This window comes from Dermacentor variabilis, chromosome 3 (genome assembly GCF_050947875.1).
Source record: "Dermacentor variabilis isolate Ectoservices chromosome 3, ASM5094787v1, whole genome shotgun sequence".
NCBI lineage: Eukaryota > Metazoa > Arthropoda > Arachnida > Ixodida > Ixodidae > Dermacentor > Dermacentor variabilis.
In genome coordinates, this window is record NC_134570.1 from 197,672,666 (window position 1) to 197,691,509 (window position 18,844).

The 18,844-nt window shown below is 50.1% G+C and overlaps 1 protein-coding gene across 4 annotated transcripts in view; it reads right to left on the bottom strand.

Moving 5' to 3' along the window:
* Positions 1 to 18,844, bottom strand: part of Pi3K92E (phosphatidylinositol 3-kinase 92E) — a 160,721-nt gene that overhangs the window by 40,346 nt on the left and 101,531 nt on the right. For all 4 annotated transcript variants that reach the window (XM_075686775.1, XM_075686774.1, XM_075686776.1 and 1 more), the window contains 2 exons: positions 2,794 to 2,850; positions 108 to 293 (listed from right to left, as the gene is read on the bottom strand). In XM_075686775.1, coding sequence (XP_075542890.1) covers positions 108 to 293; positions 2,794 to 2,850 — 243 coding nt within the window. The remainder of the gene's footprint in view (positions 1 to 107; positions 294 to 2,793; positions 2,851 to 18,844) is intronic.

Here is an 18,844-nt window from a genome sequence, read left to right on the forward strand (position 1 = left end):
TGAACTGGAATGCCGGATGCGATATAATAACACGACAACCAGTGCGAAACTGCAAACAATGATCAGTAATATGATCAAAATAAGCGCGTAACTAGTTCCCCGCTCACCATGGCGACGTCCTGGTGGCGGCCCCAGCGGAGGGAGAGCAGCAGCTTCGGCAGGGAGTGCGGCAGCTCGAGGCAGTCGTAACGCAGGAACCAGAGCAACTGCTTGTCTTGCTCGTGCACCGGAGCGAGCGGGTCCTGTTCAGCGATCTGCCGCAGCTGCTGGCGATGGCTTTTACTTGCGTGGCCCTGTCAGTCATGATTGTTAATCAGAATATTGATGCAAAAATGTCATATGGCTTACTGAGCGAAAAAGCCGGCGGCGTCAGTGACAGCAGCAAAATGGCACCTATACTGCATCTCAGTCGTCCCCTGCTGGAATGGGGAAGCTGCAGGACCTTTCAGCTAACGGGAAGGCTGAATGCCCCTCGAGATGTGTTCATCCACGCCGCATCGTCTGCACAGCGTCTGCTTGCCATCCTGTCAATCCATGCTCCGCAATTGGTGGATTGACGCAAGAATTGTGTGTCGCAACCGTAGGCTGCGTTTCCATTAACGCCACAGCGGGGCATCGCTTCATCTATGCGCTTTCTCAGCAGTTCACTGCAGCCTCTTTAGCGAGTTTTTGTGTAGGCGAAAGCCTTGATAAATGTTCACACGCGCCGCGTCGTCTGCTGGGCGTCTATTTGGCGTTTGCTCGCCACCGTCACCACGTATCATACTAGGGTGGGTGGGGGGTGGTAGAGTGATGATGCAGTGAACAATCAGGACTGCGTAGCATTCCGCATCGTCAACGCATCACCAATAGTAAAGCCGTGGCGCCATCTGCTAAATGGAAATAAAATCACTTGTGCTGTTCGACAATGCCCCTGTAGTCCTAGCAGCGTGAAAAGAAACAGTTCATCTCAATAATAACAAATAAACTTGCTGCACGCTTTGTCCTCAACTGAGATGAGACTGCCATGTTGCTGTGTAATCACGGTTAGGGAGGCTATTCAAGATACCGATGGTAACGGCCACACTAATTTGCGGTATACGAGGTCCATGCGCGAGGGGATTAACTTCTTACGTATCGCTGTAGCGTATCATGTGTTAAGCAAAAATAAATCTGTCTAATCACGCCACTAATCAGACAGTTAAGCCGGTAACTATATTCTGCAACGCAAAAATGTTGCCTGTGTACACGTCGTACATTCGGCAGTGCTGCAAATTACTTGTGATATAGAGCGTAATGTGCCATTGGCTGCGACGCCGCGTCACAAGCTCGCCTTGGGCGCTCGTACCCGCCGTGGTTGCTCAGTGGCTATGGTGTTGGGCTGCTGAGCACGAGGTCGCGGGATCGAATCCCGGCCACGGCGGCCGCATTTCGATGGGGGCGAAATGCGAAAACACCCGTGTGCTTAGATTTAGGTGCACGTTAAAGAACCCCAGGTGGTCAAAATTTCCGGAGTCCTCCACTACGGCGTGCCTCATAATCAGAAAGTGGTTTTGGCACGTAAAACCCCAAATATTATTATTATTATTGGGCGCTCGTGACGCTGCCTCGCGCTTGCTGGCTCGGGCCTCGACGGAGTAAAGCCAGCGAAAGAGAACTGCCGCGGCATTGCGTGAAGGGCAGTGCTTGGATCTACGCACTGCTTCGATGCACGCTACTAGACAACGAAAGCTGTCAAGTGCAAACTGCGTGCGACCCTTACGGACGCACTTCTAGCTGAGCAGATCTGGACTTCAACCAAACTTCAAGATGTTTTTTTTTTTTTTAACGAACGGAGAAGCAACATGCAGAGGCACAATGAGCGATTGCGTGCGTGGTATTTACAGTGACCACCAGCTTTGCCAGACGAAAAAAGAAAATTTACCACGCCTCCCGTCTGACTGCGGCTCTCCTATAAAAGTATTATTTTCATGGCTCTTTGCACATGTCTGTCTGGCCACCCCGGTCTATAACAGACAGACAAGGGTCCCATTGTCGATGACTGTATCGTGAACCAGCCTTACTTATTTGTGGTAGTAAAACATACAAGCAGTAAAATAACATAATATCGATAAAGAATGCGTAGACGCCGATTTCGCAGAGCAATCAATTCCATGTACCCCAATAACGCAAGCATAAACGGTGAGAAGAATTACACAGCCCTGAAAAAACTGTAGAGGCATGCACATAGACGTAATACATGCAAATTTTTATTGAAATAGTAAAAATAAATAAATAAATAAGAAAATGAGGTCCAAATTATACCTATCCTCTTCCAGAATTTACAAACGCAACAAAATGCATACATAAGGCCATAATAAATTATAAATTCTCGATGGGTTGCTATTACAACGCTGCTGTTTGAGCCATAAATGGCAGTTCCCGTTTTCTAGAGAGGACACAGTCTTACCGATGCGCCGAAATGTATTATTCTTCTAAGAGTAACACAGATTTCAATGCCGTATACTTATAAGCCTGTTTGTTAATACTTTTACTGTTCCTTTGGCATTCAGCGATCGCCGCTCCTACTGTAGGCTAACTTGCTTTAAAAAAGAAGCAATCCTTTTTTATTGTTTTGCCTGTCACTAAAGATTTATGTTATTTTTTTTTCTCTGCGCAAGGATCTATATTCGTGAAGTAGGTAAACTATTACTGTTAAAGTGGTGACGACAAGGATAAGTGATGAGCGTGATGAAAGCCAAGCATACATGGTGGTCGGGAAAGCAAGTGCACTATTACACATGCTACACTGACGAGCGACGGTGTGCAACTCACTATTCCGTGCGCCGAGGAACCTTGCTCTTTGACGCACGATGCGGCGCACTCAAGTATCTGAAAGAAAGAAAGCGCACAAAACAAACTTTCAGTGCAAGTCAAATTCCTTCTGCCTGATGTATTTCCATGACAGAGATATGAATTTACAATATCTCAACAGGTATTTGCTTTTAGTAAGATCTGAGGCAATGCCAATGTATTTTGCATTGCTGTGCTGTCTTTCGACATTTATAACTTCACGACTTCTACGTTTACGGAACTATGCGGGCTCTCCAAAGATTGTCTAAAATACGCGCATGACAAGCTGACCTCTCATGTATACTGGTATATAGATATCATATTATTATTATTATTATTATTATTATTATTATTATTATTATTATTATTATTATTATTATTAAAGAGTAAAAATGTTTCTTGACAGTGGATAAGCGCATAGGGGCGCCACCTATGCCATGCACGTATTTGAGCACCATGCCTCACCGTTTCATGTATTCCCTGACGAAGGACGGCCCCAGCCTAACCATAGGAAATAAAGCACCGTTTTTCCCTACGTACATCCTCAACCAGAAGAGCCTACATATATAATGAAAAGAGGATTATTGGAGCTCCTTCGAGGGATGGCAAGTTTCTCTTAAGAGGAAGCGTTAGCTCGTGTGCTCCTCCCTAAATACATGTAAAAGGAGAATTCGTTTTTCTCGGCAACCACTGTACCAAATTTAACGGCGCTTGCTGAATTTAAAAGAAAAGCCTAAAATCTAGCGACTGCTAGTTTGGAATTTTCGATTCAGGTTGTCAATTTGTTATAAAATATTCGCGAAAACCGCAAACTTTCAGAAAACGAAACTGTCAAGTTTACAACTCCGTAACTCAGCAAGAGAAAATGATATCGCAATTCTGTGAACCGTATCTGATAGCACATCTAAAGCGGACAAAATTGATATGTTACACATGAACCTCAAGAAATCTATTAATATGTAATTACAACTTTTGCTGAACCCTCGCAAACAACGTAACAAATTCACGTAAGGTGTAAAATGACAAATCAAATTTGTCCGCTTTGAATGATCTAATGGATGCCGCTTACAGAACCGCGATATCTGTTCTTGATGCACAACTATTAGTTTGTAAACTTCGTGCTTCTATTTTGCTGAAACTTATGAATTTTTAAAAACATTTTTAACAACATTCAAGCCCTAAATCAAAATTCCGCTTCCTATAGTCACCAGAATTTAACTTTCTCTCTCAAATGCAATAAATTTCATTAAAATTGAACTAGGGGTTATCTCAGAAAAACGCTTTTGCGTCTTTACATGTATTTATGAATAAGCCGCGTCGGAGTTGGGACCGAGCTAAAGCTTCCTCTTAATGACCAGTCCTAGCTCTTGACATCAGCAGCTCGAGCTCGGGTCTCGCGCCGCAGCGGTGGCAGTGGGCACAGCGCCAAATGCATATTCCCCACTACAATTGCCCCCGCGGCGAAGAGTAGCCATCCTGGCGACCTAAGGTGCTGACACGATGAGGGGGTCGTGGTACTGCTTCAGGCGGCTGACGTGAACCATTTCGCGGCTACGGCGGTGCTTGTCTGAAGATGGCGTGACCGGTTCGACCACGTAGTTCGCAGGCGATGTACACCGGACGATTCGGTGCGGAAGCTGACATTTCGCAGCAAGCTTGGGGCTAAGGCCTGTAGATTGGAAGGGCAGCTGAAGCCAAACGTGCGAGTCGGCAGCGAAGGACGGTGCGGGCTGATCACGGCGATCTTTTTAGGACGTTAATGAGCGGGACAGTTCACGGCACTCTTCAGCATGGCGAGCAACTTCGGAAAGAGCGGTGAATTCAGAGGCATCCGGATTACATGGTAGCACGGTGTCGAGGGTAGAGGATGGTTTATGTCTATAAAGGAGAAAAATGGTGAGAAGTGTGTGGTAACGTGAGTGGCGATATTACACGCGTACGTCACAACAGCAATGACGTCGTCCCAGTTGGAAGGATGAGATGCAACGTACACTGTGAGCATGTCACCAACAGTATGGTCGAGCCGTTCCGTTAGACCGTTATACCGGTGTCACACGGCCACTTTCGAACGCGATCATGCCCGATCGCGTTCGAAATTCTCGACCCCGATTGGCTCCATCGTGCAGCTTGCGCAAAGAAACCAATTGCGCCCGAGAAACTCAATACGGATCTGGCTTGATCGCGATCAAAGCTGCATCGTGTGACACTCGAATTAGTCTATGGGTGACGCGCTGTAGTGGTGCGGTGAATAGTGCGGCACGTGGCGAATAGCTCATTAATAACTTTGAACAAGAATACGCGGCCTCGGTCGCTGAGCAGTTCTCACGGTGCGCCATGCCGTAAGGTGAAATGCCGTAAGATGAACGCGGCGACGTCGCGAGCAGCAGCCGAAGCAAGTGAAGCAGTTTCGGCGTATCCTGTTAGAGGGTCTACTGCGACAATTACCCAACGATTTCCGTTAGCAGCGCATGGAAGAGTGCCATAAAGGTCAATGTCAACACGGTCAAAAGGACATGCAGGAGGACACGGTAAAGCTTGCAGAGGGCCTGTCGTATGAGGAGATTTCTTGCGTCACTGACAGGCTGCACATGACCGAATGTATTTACGGACATAGGATTACATGCCGCGCCAGTGGCAGCGCTGGCGAAGCCGCTCATGGGTTTTCAGGAAGCCAGCATGAGCTAGTTGTGGGGCGGCGTGTAAATACGTGCATATGTCGGCACGCGAATGGCCAGGTACGGCTAGTAGCCATTTGCGACCGTCTGGCGGATAGTTTCGGCGGTACAAGATGGCGTCCCGTAGCACGAAATAGGTGGCTTGGCGACGAAGGCTTAGAAGGCACGTAGCCGGTGACAAACCGCTGAGAATGTCAATGAGAGACGCAATTTACGGATCTTTTCCCTGTTTAGACGGCATGTCAGTAACAGCAACCGTATAAAAACCGAGCGCTCCGTGGATGAGGATGGCGTTTCGTCGGATCGCACGGGTGATCGGGAGAGCGCATCTGCGTCAGAATGTCGACGTCCAGAGCGATAGATGACGCGAACTGTCTGCCACAACGTCGGAGGGATGGTACAAGTAAGGGCAAAATTTGTTTCAGGCCCAAACTACAGCCAAGCATTCTTTCTCTGTGATAGGATAATTGATTTCTGCCTTCGTGAGGGGATGACTCGCATATGCAAACACCTATTCCGGAAAGTTAGGCTTGCGTTGCGCAAGGATGGCTCCAAGACTAACGCCACTGGCATTGGTCGGTCGGTGCACTCGGGTCGTAGGGGACGTAAAACAGGCGGTGAGGTAAGCAGACGACGCAAAATGGTGAAGGCTTGGTCGCACGCCGGAGTCGAATCGCGAAGGTCGCCATGGCTAGCCAGGAACTTCGTCAGGGGAGCGATGATGCAGGGAAAATTGCGCACAAAGGGACGAAAATAAGAGCAAATACCAACAAAACTTCGCAGCTCATTCACTGTAGTCGGCCGCCGAAATTCTGTGACAGCACGATATATGTATATATATATATACATGTGTGTGTGTGTGTGTGTGTGTGTGTGTGTGTGTGTGTGTGTGTGTGTGTGTGTGTGTGTGTGTGTGTGTGTGTGTGTGTGTGTGTGTGTGTGTGTGTGTGTGTGTGTGTGTGTGTGTGTGTGTGTGTGTGTGTGTGTGTGTGTGTGTGTGTGTGTGTGTGTGTGTGTGTGTGTGTGTGTGTGTTTGTGTGTGTGTGTGTTGTGACACGCTGACGCAGAAGATGTTTTCAGCTTGGTGCGAAGAAGACGACGCTGATGATTTCGCGCGCTGTCTACCATCTTGTCAGCTGCTACAATTATTGTAAATATCCTGTAAACATATGTCTGACTTGTTAACCCCGTAACGTTTTTGGTGGAGGCTGCGGGTTCATTATCCAGACAGATTTACGCAGCGGGCGCTCCTTGGCTGCATCTAATATGCCAGCTCAAGGTGAGGACGCTTCGGGCCCATCGGCACCCACGCCTACCGTTATTCTAGCACAACGCCGCGACCCAGGAACCTTTTCTGGCACCGACGACACTGATGTTGAAGAGTGTGCATGGCTTCAACTATATAAGCGGGTGAGTGCCAGCAACCATTGGGACCAGAACATCATGTTCGCTAATTTGATATTTTACCTCGCGGGCACGGCTCGCGTCTGGTTTCAGACCCATGAGGAGCAACTTACCAGCTGGTAAATTTGTAAACCGCGGCTCAAGGATTTGTTTGGCAAGCCTGTTGGACGTCATCGCGCCGCGCAAGAAGATCTCGCTTCGCGTGTCCAGACGTGCGCTGAATCCTACCTTACGTATGTCCAGGACCTGCTCGCTCTGTGCCGCAAAGTGGATCCGAACATATCCAAACCTGATAAAGTCGCACATGTCATTAAGGGCATAGCAGATGATGCCTTCCACCTCCTTGTGTGTAAGAATTCTTCCACTGTGCAAGCCATTATTACGAAATGCCGGCGGTTTGAAGGAGTCGATTTGCCGCATTGCTCAGCCATTTCCCCGTCTTCCCAACACGTCTGCTACGTCCTCCTGCGAAGACCTCCGCTGTCCCCTCACGCCCAATTGCACTTATGCAATCCTACATATAATCCGACGTGAAATAGAAGCCGCATGTCCTGTCACAACCCCGAGCCATGGCCCCGACAATTGCCAGACGACCATCTCACTGATACAGTCCGTCGTGCGCCAAGAATTGGCCAACGTTGGCTCGACCAACGTCTGCTCATTTAATCGGCCTGACTACACTCTGTCCAGCAATGTCATACGCACCCGCAGCCTGAATGCCCCAACGCGGTATCGCAACGCGGCCGAATGGCGCACTCCAGAAGAGAAGCCTATATGGTTCACTTGTAGCCGTATCGACCATATTTGACGTCACCGCCGGTATTCGTAGAATTCGACCCCCTGACCCTACCTCCCATCCCACGGCCCTCATGCGGTTCCTCCGTTCCCCCCGCAAACGCAGCCAGTAAATTCTGGCGACACTTCTCTGCCTACCCGCTCTAGCCGATCTCCTTCGCCAAGTTACCGCTTCTCCGGATCCCCCCCATCTCGTCCATCACCGTCCCCTAGCTCCTTCCGACGCACCCTTCCGGCAAACTAACGGGTGCAGCCACTGGAGGGGATTCTGCCAAACCGACTCGACGCAAAAATCCTCTTCTGACCCTGCCCACACATCGGAACCTCATTAAAGTGAATGTGGATGGTGTAGCTGCTACGGCTCTGATTGACACTGGCGCGCACGTATCTGTGATGAATGCTCAGCTTCGGAATCATCTCAAAAAATCCTCACTCCTGCCCCGTCGTCTGTGGTGCAAGTCGCCGGCGGTGGATCACCTTCCGTTATTGGCATGTGTCCTGCTCGCGCGAGCGTCGCGAGACATCATACATCTGTTTTATTTTATGTTCGAGAGCCCTGCCCTCACAACCTCATCCTGGGCCTTGACTTTCTATCGACAGATTCCGCTGTGTAGACTGCTCTGCTGGTGTTGTGCAACTCGCTCTACTTGCTGCTATTGACCCTCCCGATAGTGCTCCGATACAGCTATATTACACACATCATATTTGCCTCCCTCACCGTGCCGTTACCTACACAGGTGTGTCCCCCGTTCCACCTGTGGCAGACGGTGATTACATCGGATCCCCTAATCCGGATGTCCTGCTCTCGCATAACGTCACTTTTCCTCAAACCGTTCTTACCATTTCGGACAAAACGTCCTGCCTTCGGCTTGCGAACATTGAATTTTGTACACAAGTACTCCCGCGCGGAATATCCCTGGCGCAAATAACGCCAGCCAGAGAATACTACAATTCGGCTTTAACTTGTGACAGCTCCTCGTGATCAACTCTTGCTTCGCCCCCTGTCCCTTCAGACTTGAATGGCCTAACAAAAATGATTGCTCCCGCCCTTCTGCCCAACGTGCTCAAGAACTACGTTGCCTCCTTGCCTCATACTGGGACATATTCGACCTTGCTGAGCGCCCTCTAGGACAAACATCTGTCGTAAAACATCTAATAAACACCGGTGATGCGACCCCGATCCATCGGCGACCCTACCGCGTTTCGCCTGCTCAGCGACATATCATCCAACATGAATTTGGCAAGAGGCTCTCTCGAGACATCTTCGAACCTTCTTGCAGCCCATGGGTATCCCCTGTTGCACTAGTTAAAAAGGACAACAGTTGGCGTATTGCGTTGATTATCGACACCTCAAAGGGGTAGTGAAGAAAGACGTCTATCCGCTACAGCGCACTGACGATACCCTGGATTGCCTGCTTGGAGCCGATATTTTTCCTGCATCGACCTTCGCTCCGGCTACTGGCGAATTGCCATCGATGACATGGACTGCGAGAAGACAGCTTTTATTACTCCCGATGGCCTCTATCAGTTCAAAGGGACGGCTTTCGGTTTATGTAATGCCCCGGCCACATTTGAACGAATGATAGACGTCATCCTACACGGTTTCAAGTGGTCCATCTGCCTCCGTTACCTGGACGACGTGATCGTTTTTTCTCCGAATTGCAACACACCTCGAACGCCTATCGACGATCCTATTTGATTTCAGTCAGGCGGGGCTACAAGTAAATTCATCCAAGTGCCACTTCGGTCGTCGTGAAATTTTTGTGCTCGGGCATCTCGTGGATTCTTCTGGTGTACGGCCTGATCACGATAAAATACGGGCCGTGAAAGACTTTCCCGTGCCAACATGTGCCAAGGATGTTCGCAGCTTCTTGGGCCTTTGCTCCTACTTACGTCGGTTTATCCGAAATTTTGCGCACGTCGCGCGCCCTCTCAATCAGCTCCCCAAGAAAGACGCTGCATTCATTTGGAGCCCTGAGCAAGCTGGTGCTTTCACCGAGCTGATTGGCCTACTTACGTCCCCACCCATTCTCGCTCACTTTGATGCGTCAGCTCCAACAGAAGCGATCTTGGCACAGAAACAACAAGGGCGACAACGTGTTATTGCCTACGCCAGCCGCCTTCTTTCTTCTGCTGAGCGCAATTATTCTATCACCGAACGCGAGTGTCTGGCTCTTGTTTGGGCAGTGCGTAAATTCCGCCCCTATATGTACCGCCGCCAATTCACAGTCATTACTGATAAACACGCTCTGTGCTGGCTTTCGTCCCTCAAAAATCCGTCAGGGTGCCTTGGCCGCTGGGCTCTGCGCCTTCAAGAATACAACTATTCAGTTGTATACAAGACCGGCCGGTTACATCAAGATGCGGACTGCTTGTCACGCAATCCTGTCGACCCTCCCTGACGTTTCTGCGGCCGGCATAACCGTCACCGTTCTCTCTCTGGCTGCTTTTCGCGATATTGGAGCTGAACAACATCGGGACGCCTCCTTAGAAGACATTATTCAACGGCTCACTTCAACGACACCCGGTCCTTCCCTTCGCATGTTTAAACTTCAAGATGGTATATTGTACCGCTCTAACATGCGCCCGGACGGCCCTGCCCGACTCCTGAGCCTCTGCGTCAGACTAATCGCGCCCAGCTTCCTGATGTACCGACTGCCGGTCACCTTGGCGTTTCACGGAGTTATAACTGCGTTCCTCGGCGCTTCTATTGGCCTGGTCAATACCGTGACGTGTGAAGTTATGTCGCTGCGTGTGACCTTTGTCAACGACGCAAAAAGCCGACCACACTCCCCATTGGTCACCTTCAACCACTCGACGTACCATCAGAACCATTCTTCCATGTATATTGATCTCCTAGGCCCTTTTCCTACGTCTGCTTCGGGAAACAAGTGGATTGTTGTAGCAACACACTACGCCTCCCGATATGCAATCACACGGGCTCTTCCGACAAGCTGTGCAACTGATGTCGCCGACTTCCTCCTGCAGAACATCATCCTTCACCACGGCGCCCCTCGAGAGCTCCTCACAGACCGAGGCCGCTACTTTCTTTCTAAAGTTGTCAATGACATTGTACACTAGTGCGCCACTAAACACAAACTTGCTGCTGCTTACCATCCGAACGGTCTAACCGAGCGTCTTAACCGCACCCTTACTGACATGCTGTCCATGTATGTCTCATCGCTACTGGGACGTTGCACTGCCGTTCGTTACTTTCGCCTACAATTCTTCTCGTCATGATACCGCAGGCTTCTCTCCATTGTTCCTCTTGTTTGGCGGCGATCCTACGCTACCTTTCAAGACCGTTCTGCCTGCTAGTCTGAATTCCACGTTCGAGTACGCTCGTGAAGCCATACTCAAAGCACAAGACGCACACCATTTGCCCGACGTCGACTTGTGGAGTCGGAGGACAATCAGCGGCGCTTATACGACGCCCGCCATCCTGACATCCATTACTCTCGGGGTGCCTTGGGTCTCCTTTGGTCGCCGTCCCGTCGCGTTGGCCTCTTGGAGAAGTTACTGTCACGCTACTCCGGCCCTTACCGTGTCCTACGTTAAATAACTGACGTCACATACGAAATCGCCCCTCTTGAGCTAACCGTCGCTCAGCATCGCTCCGACGTGGTCCACGTCGCGCCTCTTAAGTTGTATCGCTCGCCCGCCTCCAAACCAGAACCGAGACGGTGCTTCAGCAGCCGGGGGTCATGTGACACGCTCACGAAGATGTTTTCAGCTGGTCCGAAGAAGATGACGCTCTGGACTTCGCGCGCTGTCTACCATCTTGTCAGCTGCTACAGTTATTGTAAATATCCTGCAAATATACGCATGACTGCTTTTCACCCCGTAACAATATATATATATATATATATATATATAAGCCAACAATACCACAAAGGACAGCGTAGGGAGAATTATCTGCAGTTAATTGAACTAAAGGTACGTTAAATAAGTGAGATGCTAGCCGCAGCTCAGATACGAACCCATGTCTTCGCATTACGCGTGTGATGTTCTTACTGAGTTATCACGGGGCCGTTTTCGATCCGCACTCTCGATATTTATCTTTGTCTACTATACAACTAACCATGGGAGTGCTAGCCAGTACGACCGCTCACGGCCATGGCAGTGGATGTAGAATGTCCTATCTACAAGGCGCCTATGTTTCTAAACGCGAATATAACGCACCTCGAGTTATATTAAGGTTTATGACATGGATAATCCTGATATGTGTAATTATCTTTTGAGGATAAAGTCTTTCTTAGATGGTTACCACTAATTTTTGATATCGTGTGCGATTGAAGGCCCTTATCGGTGGCCGATAACAAAGATTGAGCAGCCTGAAAATAAGCCCAATATGTGCTACTGCGATCACCAGTCGCAGCCATGTTCCGAAACTCCATCTCTCTTTCAATGTATGTATATATATATGTTCAAACGGGCAACGATATAAGGTTAAAGGATGCCATGTTTACTTTGCAGAAGATATGGCTGGTACAACCAGAATGGCCAAACGTAAGGTTAGCCCCACTACGTCGTATCTTTCGACTTGTTAGTAATCGCCGTCCCTGTCCCTCTCGTCGCACCGTGACAATATACATGACCGGTTGCCTTCAACGAAAAAGTTCACGTACTCGTGACACCTGCGGCAGAAAGGATGTTCCACATCCACCGCCACGGTATGTGAGTCGTGGCTTTGGCTAAAACACACATGATCATTTCTAGTAGTAAAACATAAACACATCCAGAAAGCGGATGGGAAAGCGGCGCTGCGGTAGCTCAACTGGTTAGAGCATCGCACGCGTAATGCCAAGACGTGGGACCATTCCCCACCTGCAGCAACTTGTTTTTTAATCCACTTTCATTACCATTAATTTATAACTTTTTAATATTTAATTAAAAAGTTCAAGTAACTTCCCCTATGTAGTCCTTGGTGTCTTCGTCTGTTAAATTGCTATATGCTAAATACAAATCGGGCTTTTCTGCTAACGAGCGCGCTTTCTTCTCACCAATATATATATATATATATATATATATATATATATATATATATATATATATATATATATATATATATATATATTGTTACGTGTAGCTGATGCAAAAGTCTATTTACAATATATTTACACGGAGACTAACGGTTAACGGTGGCAAATATGGTGACGCTATATCAAGCGGGCACACGTCGTTTTCTTTCTCGTCAATGCAGCCACACTGTTGCGGCTGTTCCGTATCATCACCCCCGGCGGTAGAAACAGCGTCCCGGTGCTTAATCTATACATCCGCGGTGAAAGGTGTGCGGTATGGTTTCAGTCTCGCCACGTGAACGATGTCACTTGCAGCTGAAGATGACGCTGAGAGGTCGGCGGAGATGATTTCATGTGTGTCATCGGTTACTTGTCGCACCACGCGTTATGGCCCAGTGTAGCGCGACAGCAGCTTTTCGGAAAGGCCCATACGTCGAATTTGTGACCAGAGAAGCACCAGAGAACCCGGAGAAAAGTGCACGTCGCGATGGTGGCAATCATGCAGGCGCCTCTAATGCTCCTGTGAGGCTTCGAGACAGGTGCGGGTGAGCTGGCGTGCGCGGTCGGCGTGTGTGATCGCGTCGCGGGCGTATTCAGTGGCGGAACGAGTGCAGCAAAGTGTCCAAGGGCAACGCGGGTTCTCGGCCATATAGAAGAGCTATAGGTGAATAGCCAGCGGTGTCGTGACGCGATGAATTACACGCGAACGTCACATATGGTAAATGAAGATCCCAGTCATGGTGCTCGGTCGCAACGCACTTCGAAAGCATGTTGGTGATGGTCCGGTTGAGGTGCTCCGTGAGGCCATTGGTCTGTGGGTGGTAGGACGTGCTGAACTTGTGCTTAGTTGAGCAGGAGCGGAGGATGTCCTCGATGACTGCCGACAGAAAGCTGCGGCCATGGTCACTAAGTAATTGGCACGGCGCACCGTGCGCGAAAATGATGTCGTAGAGAAGAAAGTCAGCAAAGTTAGTAGCACAATTTGTCGGGTGGGCTCTGGTGATTGCGTGCCGCGTAGCATAATCAGTAGCGACGGCGACCCATTTATTTCCGGAGCCCGAGAGAGGAAATGGTCCAAGAAGGTCTAGACCAACACGGAAAAAAGGTTTGGGCAGAATGACGATCGGCTGGAGACATCCAGCTGGAAGTGTGGAGGCCATCTTCCGGGGCTGACAGGGCTCACAAGCAGCAACATAGCGCCGCACGGATCGGGCGAGACCCGGCCAAAAGAATCGAGGGCGTGCACGGTCGTAGGTGCGCGAGACGCCCAAAGGAACGTCGTGAAGTTGGTGGAGGACAGTCGAACGCAAGTGTGATGGAATGACGAGCAGAAGGTCAAGGCCGTGTGGATCGAAGTTGCGGCGGTAGAATGCCCCCTCCTTGAGGAGAAACATCCGGAGAGAGGCGTCGCCAGGCGTTGACTACAGACGGTGGATGAGGGCTCGTACTGAAGGATCGCGGCGTTGCTCGCTTGCCGATTTGAAGCAACTGGGACACAGAGAAAACGCACGCGATGGCGTCCGCATCAGCCGGTTCGTCAATGGGGTAGCGGGACAAACAATCGGCATCCTAGTGCAAGCGTCCCGTCTTATATACCACGGAGAAAGTATATTCTTGCAGGTGTAACGCCCAGAGAGCGAGTCGTCCCTTGGGAGTGGGATCCTTGGGCGAGGATAGCCAGCAGAGAGCGTGGAGATCAGTGATCACACAAAATGCGCGTCCGTACAAGTATAGACGAAACTTCGCAACAGCCCACACAGGACCGAGGCACTCGCACTCTTTTATTGAGTAATTGCGCTCGGCGGGTGATAGAAGTCGGCTGGCATAGGCTATAACGTGATCATGTCCACGCTGGCGTTGTGCTAACATTGCTCCTATGTCGTGACCACTGGCATCAGTTCGAACTTCCGTTGAGGCAGACGGGTCAAAGTGGGCCACAATTGGAGGCGTGGTAAGGAGAGTAGTGAGCTGCGAAAAAGGTGCGGCATGGTTTGGTCCCCAAGAAAATAGGGCGTCTTTCTTCAAGAGGTCGGTAAGGGGACGTGCGATGGTCGCAAAATCCTTCACAAAGCGTCGGAAATAAGAGCACAGCCCTACCAAACTACGAATGTCCTTGGCAGACTTCGGAACAGGAAAGTTCGTAACGGCGCGAATTTTGTTCGGATCAGGTCGCACCCTCTGGCATCCACGAGGTATCAAAGGACGGTGATTTGGCGGCGAGCGAAGTGACATTTTGACAAGTTCAACTGGAGACCGGCGCGGCGGAACACGTCAAGAGTCGCTGAAAGACGGTCTAGATGCGTGTCGAATGTGGGTAAATAAACGATTACGTCGTCCAGATACCACAAACAGGTGGACCACTTGAACCCCTGAAGCAAATAGTACATCATTCGCTCGAAGGTGGCGGGCGCGTTACAGAGACCGAGAGGCATCACCTTGAACTGATAAAGGCCGTCAGGCGTAATAAATGCAGTCTTCCCTCGGTCCATGTCATCGACGGATATGTGCCAGTAGCCGGACCGTAAGTCGATGGAAGAAAAACAGGTGGCACCGTACAGGTACTCTAGAGCGTCATCAATACGTGGCAAACGGTACACGTCCTTTTTTGTGAGTTTGTTCAGGTGGCGATAATCTACACAAAAGCGCCACGTTCCATCCTTCTTGACAAGTACGACGGGAAAAGCCCAGGAACTACAGGAAGGCTCGATAATAGCCTTTTCAATCATTTTTTTTTACTTCCTGTTGGATAACAGCTCGTTCAGACGCAGAAACACGATATGGACGTCGGTGAATAGGGTTCTCAACTGAAGTTTGACCTAAGGGTCGATTGTCAAAGTAAAAAATGGCGCGATAGCCTTCAAGAACGCGGCAAAGGGCTTCAGCTTGAGCAGGTGTAAAGTCAGAGGAAACCATCTTCTCAATGTCGACATCAGTGCCGTACGATGACGTCACGGTATGGGCTGAGCTGTAACGATCTAACGATCTTCCACTGTGAATGGCTCGACCTCATCATCCTGTAAAGCGCTAATTATAGCCAATGAGATTCTCTGAGGCGGAACTTGCCCGGTTAGCAGGAAATTGACAAGGGGAAGGCAGGCGCGGTTGCCAGTAATTTTCAGCACAGTGCGCAGCATGGTAACAGCATGTGTAAGTATAACGGCCGGAATTGGTGCGACCACGTAATTGCTGTCAGGTACAGCTTGTGAGGACAATAAGTCAACGTGTGTCAGAGCGAGGCGGTAAGCGAATAAAATCCATCCAGCTCAAATAGCTTGGAGGCGGGTCCACAGGGTCGGCAAGAAGAGGCAAGTCAAAGTGAGCCGGCCGAAAAGTCAATGAGTGCAGTATGATTGGCAAGGAAAGCCAGGCCGAGAATGAATTCGTGAGAGCAATGCTCGATGACGGTGAAGAGGACGACGGTGTCTCTCAGCAATGGGGAGTTGGGCAGAGCACAAGCGAACAATAGCGACAGTCCCTCCGTCAGCGACTTGTACAACTCGATTCGGGGCCGGCGTCAGAACTTTCTTGAGTCGACGGCGAAGAGCAGCCCTCATAATGGGCACATGCGCCCCGATGTCAATCAATGCGCACACAGGAACATTGTCGACGAGAACGTCCAAAGGATTCTTGTTCGTGGGTAAGGTGAAGTGATTTCATGCCGATGTCGTCATTGCAGCTTCACCTCCAGAAGCTGCACTGTCTAGTTTTCCGGTCGGGGGTGCGGCGAGTAGGTCGGAGAAGGAGCACGGCGTGACGGGGGCGAGCGAGATTGACGGCGGGAGGGAGACGGCGAGCGGGAGTAGCGGGGTCGTGTCATAGGTATCGCTGGGTCTGATGATGGGGCAGGCATAGAATGAGCGAAGGAAAACGACGCGCTAGAGGTACGAGGGTGGTAATCAGGAGAATAGCGCACCGGAGAAGTCCAGCGGCTGTGGCAGTGGCGAGCGACATGTCCAATGCGTCGGCAGTTAAAACGGATCGGCTTGTCGTCCGCGGTTCACCATTCGAAGGAGTTGCGCTGTCCATAAGAGGAGTAAGAAGTGTGCGGTGGGTACATGCGTGGAGAAAGAGGTTCCGAGCGTACAGAAGGAATGGATTGCAGGCCGACGTTGGACAACTTTTGACGGACAACAGCCTGGATCAAGGAGATGGTCACCGGAGAATGATCAGATTACGGGAATGAAGGGGCCGCTGGGTGTGCTGCTTCGACCTCACGACGAATGATACGGGTCAAGTTGTCACATCGTGACGGCTGGTGGAGGAGGTCGTTACAAGAAGACGTAGCAGCTGTGTTGGGAAGTCGCGTGATGTCCTGGGATAGGGATACCCGGCGGCTTTTAGCATGCTCGAGACGGCGGCACTCCTTGAGCATCGTGTCGATGCTGGTGACGTTCGTAAACACCAGTAAATTGACGATGTCGTCACCAGTGCCTTTGAGGACGTGATTAACCTTGTCCTCAGACATGTTCGGGTCAGCCTTGGCACAAAGGGCCAAGACGTCGAGAATGTACGACACGCAGGACTCGGTCGACATCTGTACACGTGTGGCAAGGGCTTTCTTGGCATTGACTTGGCGACCAAACGGATTGCAAAAAGGTCGAGGAGCTTCTCTTTGGAGATCCCAGCTCGATATCTCCTCTTCGTGATTCTGTAACCAGGCCAGTGGAGCTCCGTCGAGGTAGAAAAGAACGTTGGCAAGCATAATAGTCGGATCCCACCTGTGACTGGTGCTGACACGTTCGTATAACTGCAGCCAGTCGTCAACATCAGGACTGCCGGCTCCGGTGAAAACACCAGGATCCCGAGGGGGGGAAATGGCGACCTAGTTCGGGGCTGCAGGCGGAGACGCTTGCGCAGATGAAGTGCCGCCAGCAGGAGCCGAAATGACCGTCGCCGTTGCGACCGCTACAGAGCTCCATGACGGGTACGTGAACGTCCGCCTTCACCAAATTAATGTTACGTGTAGCTGATGTACAAGCCTATTAACAATATACTTACACGTAGACCAACGGTCGCAAAGATGACGACGCTATATCAAGCGGGCACACGTCGTCTTCTTTCTCCTCAATGCAGCCACACTTCAAAATTCTTCAGAATTCACTGAATTCCTCTTGAATTCACTTCAGAATTCAAGAGGAATTATTCAGGCTACCTTTCAAACGTAAAAAAAACTTGAGTGGTGCTACAAGGTAAACAGCACAAGTATTTAATTTCAACAGTTTCTATCGGTGGACCGATCTTCCTCAGGGTTTACAAAAAAATGGCAGTTCGGCCCTAGTAGAGACGACACCAGACCGGGTGCCCCGTCGTTCTCAAATACATCAAACCGAGAGGGACAGTTGTGACGGTGATTGATTTTCGGCGCTTTGGCAGATTTACAACTGCCTTTGGCAGCTATGCAGGGCAAGACGAAGGCAGAGTCCCATGTATGTAGAGCAAGGAGGTCAGTGAGGAAAAAAAAGGGGGGAAACAAAAGGAAGCGCACAAGAGGAGGGAGACGTAAGTAGGAGAGTGAGGGGGGCGGGAAGTAGCGGCAGCTAGGTTCCCGTTGACCAGAGGCAAGGAGGGAGAAAACGGTGGCTTCGCAGCACCAGTACGCGTGCTGCCGTTGTAGCCGTTGCCGCGTGCTGCCGTTGATGCTCTGTTTCATGATATTGAAATGGCGGTTGAGAATGGGCATTGACATCAATCGCCATTTCAATATCATGAAACAGAGAATCCGACTCGCTACTATCTTCAAGCAGCCGCCTCGGGTTGTGAATAGAAGAAACAAAAATTTAAGGTATTTGTTAGTAAGGGTGGGCTCAAGGGCACGCCCAAGAGCTGTCGACCGTGTGGGAAACCTCGTTGCAAGGTATGCCGTCACATGACAACAACGGACACGGCTGAGGCATCGAATTCATCCTTCGTATAAAAAATTAACGACAATATTGACTGTGATTCCAGTAACATCGTGTACAAAATTCGATGCGAGGTGTGTAAGCAGGAATATATCGGACAAACAGAGACCCCTTTCCGCCTGCGGTTCAACAACCACCGCGCGCATGTGAAAAGCCTCCCGAATTTACCCTTCTCCAGGCACATTCGGCTGCCAGATCACTCCTTTGAACGCGTGAGCGTGGTGCTCTTGCAATCTGG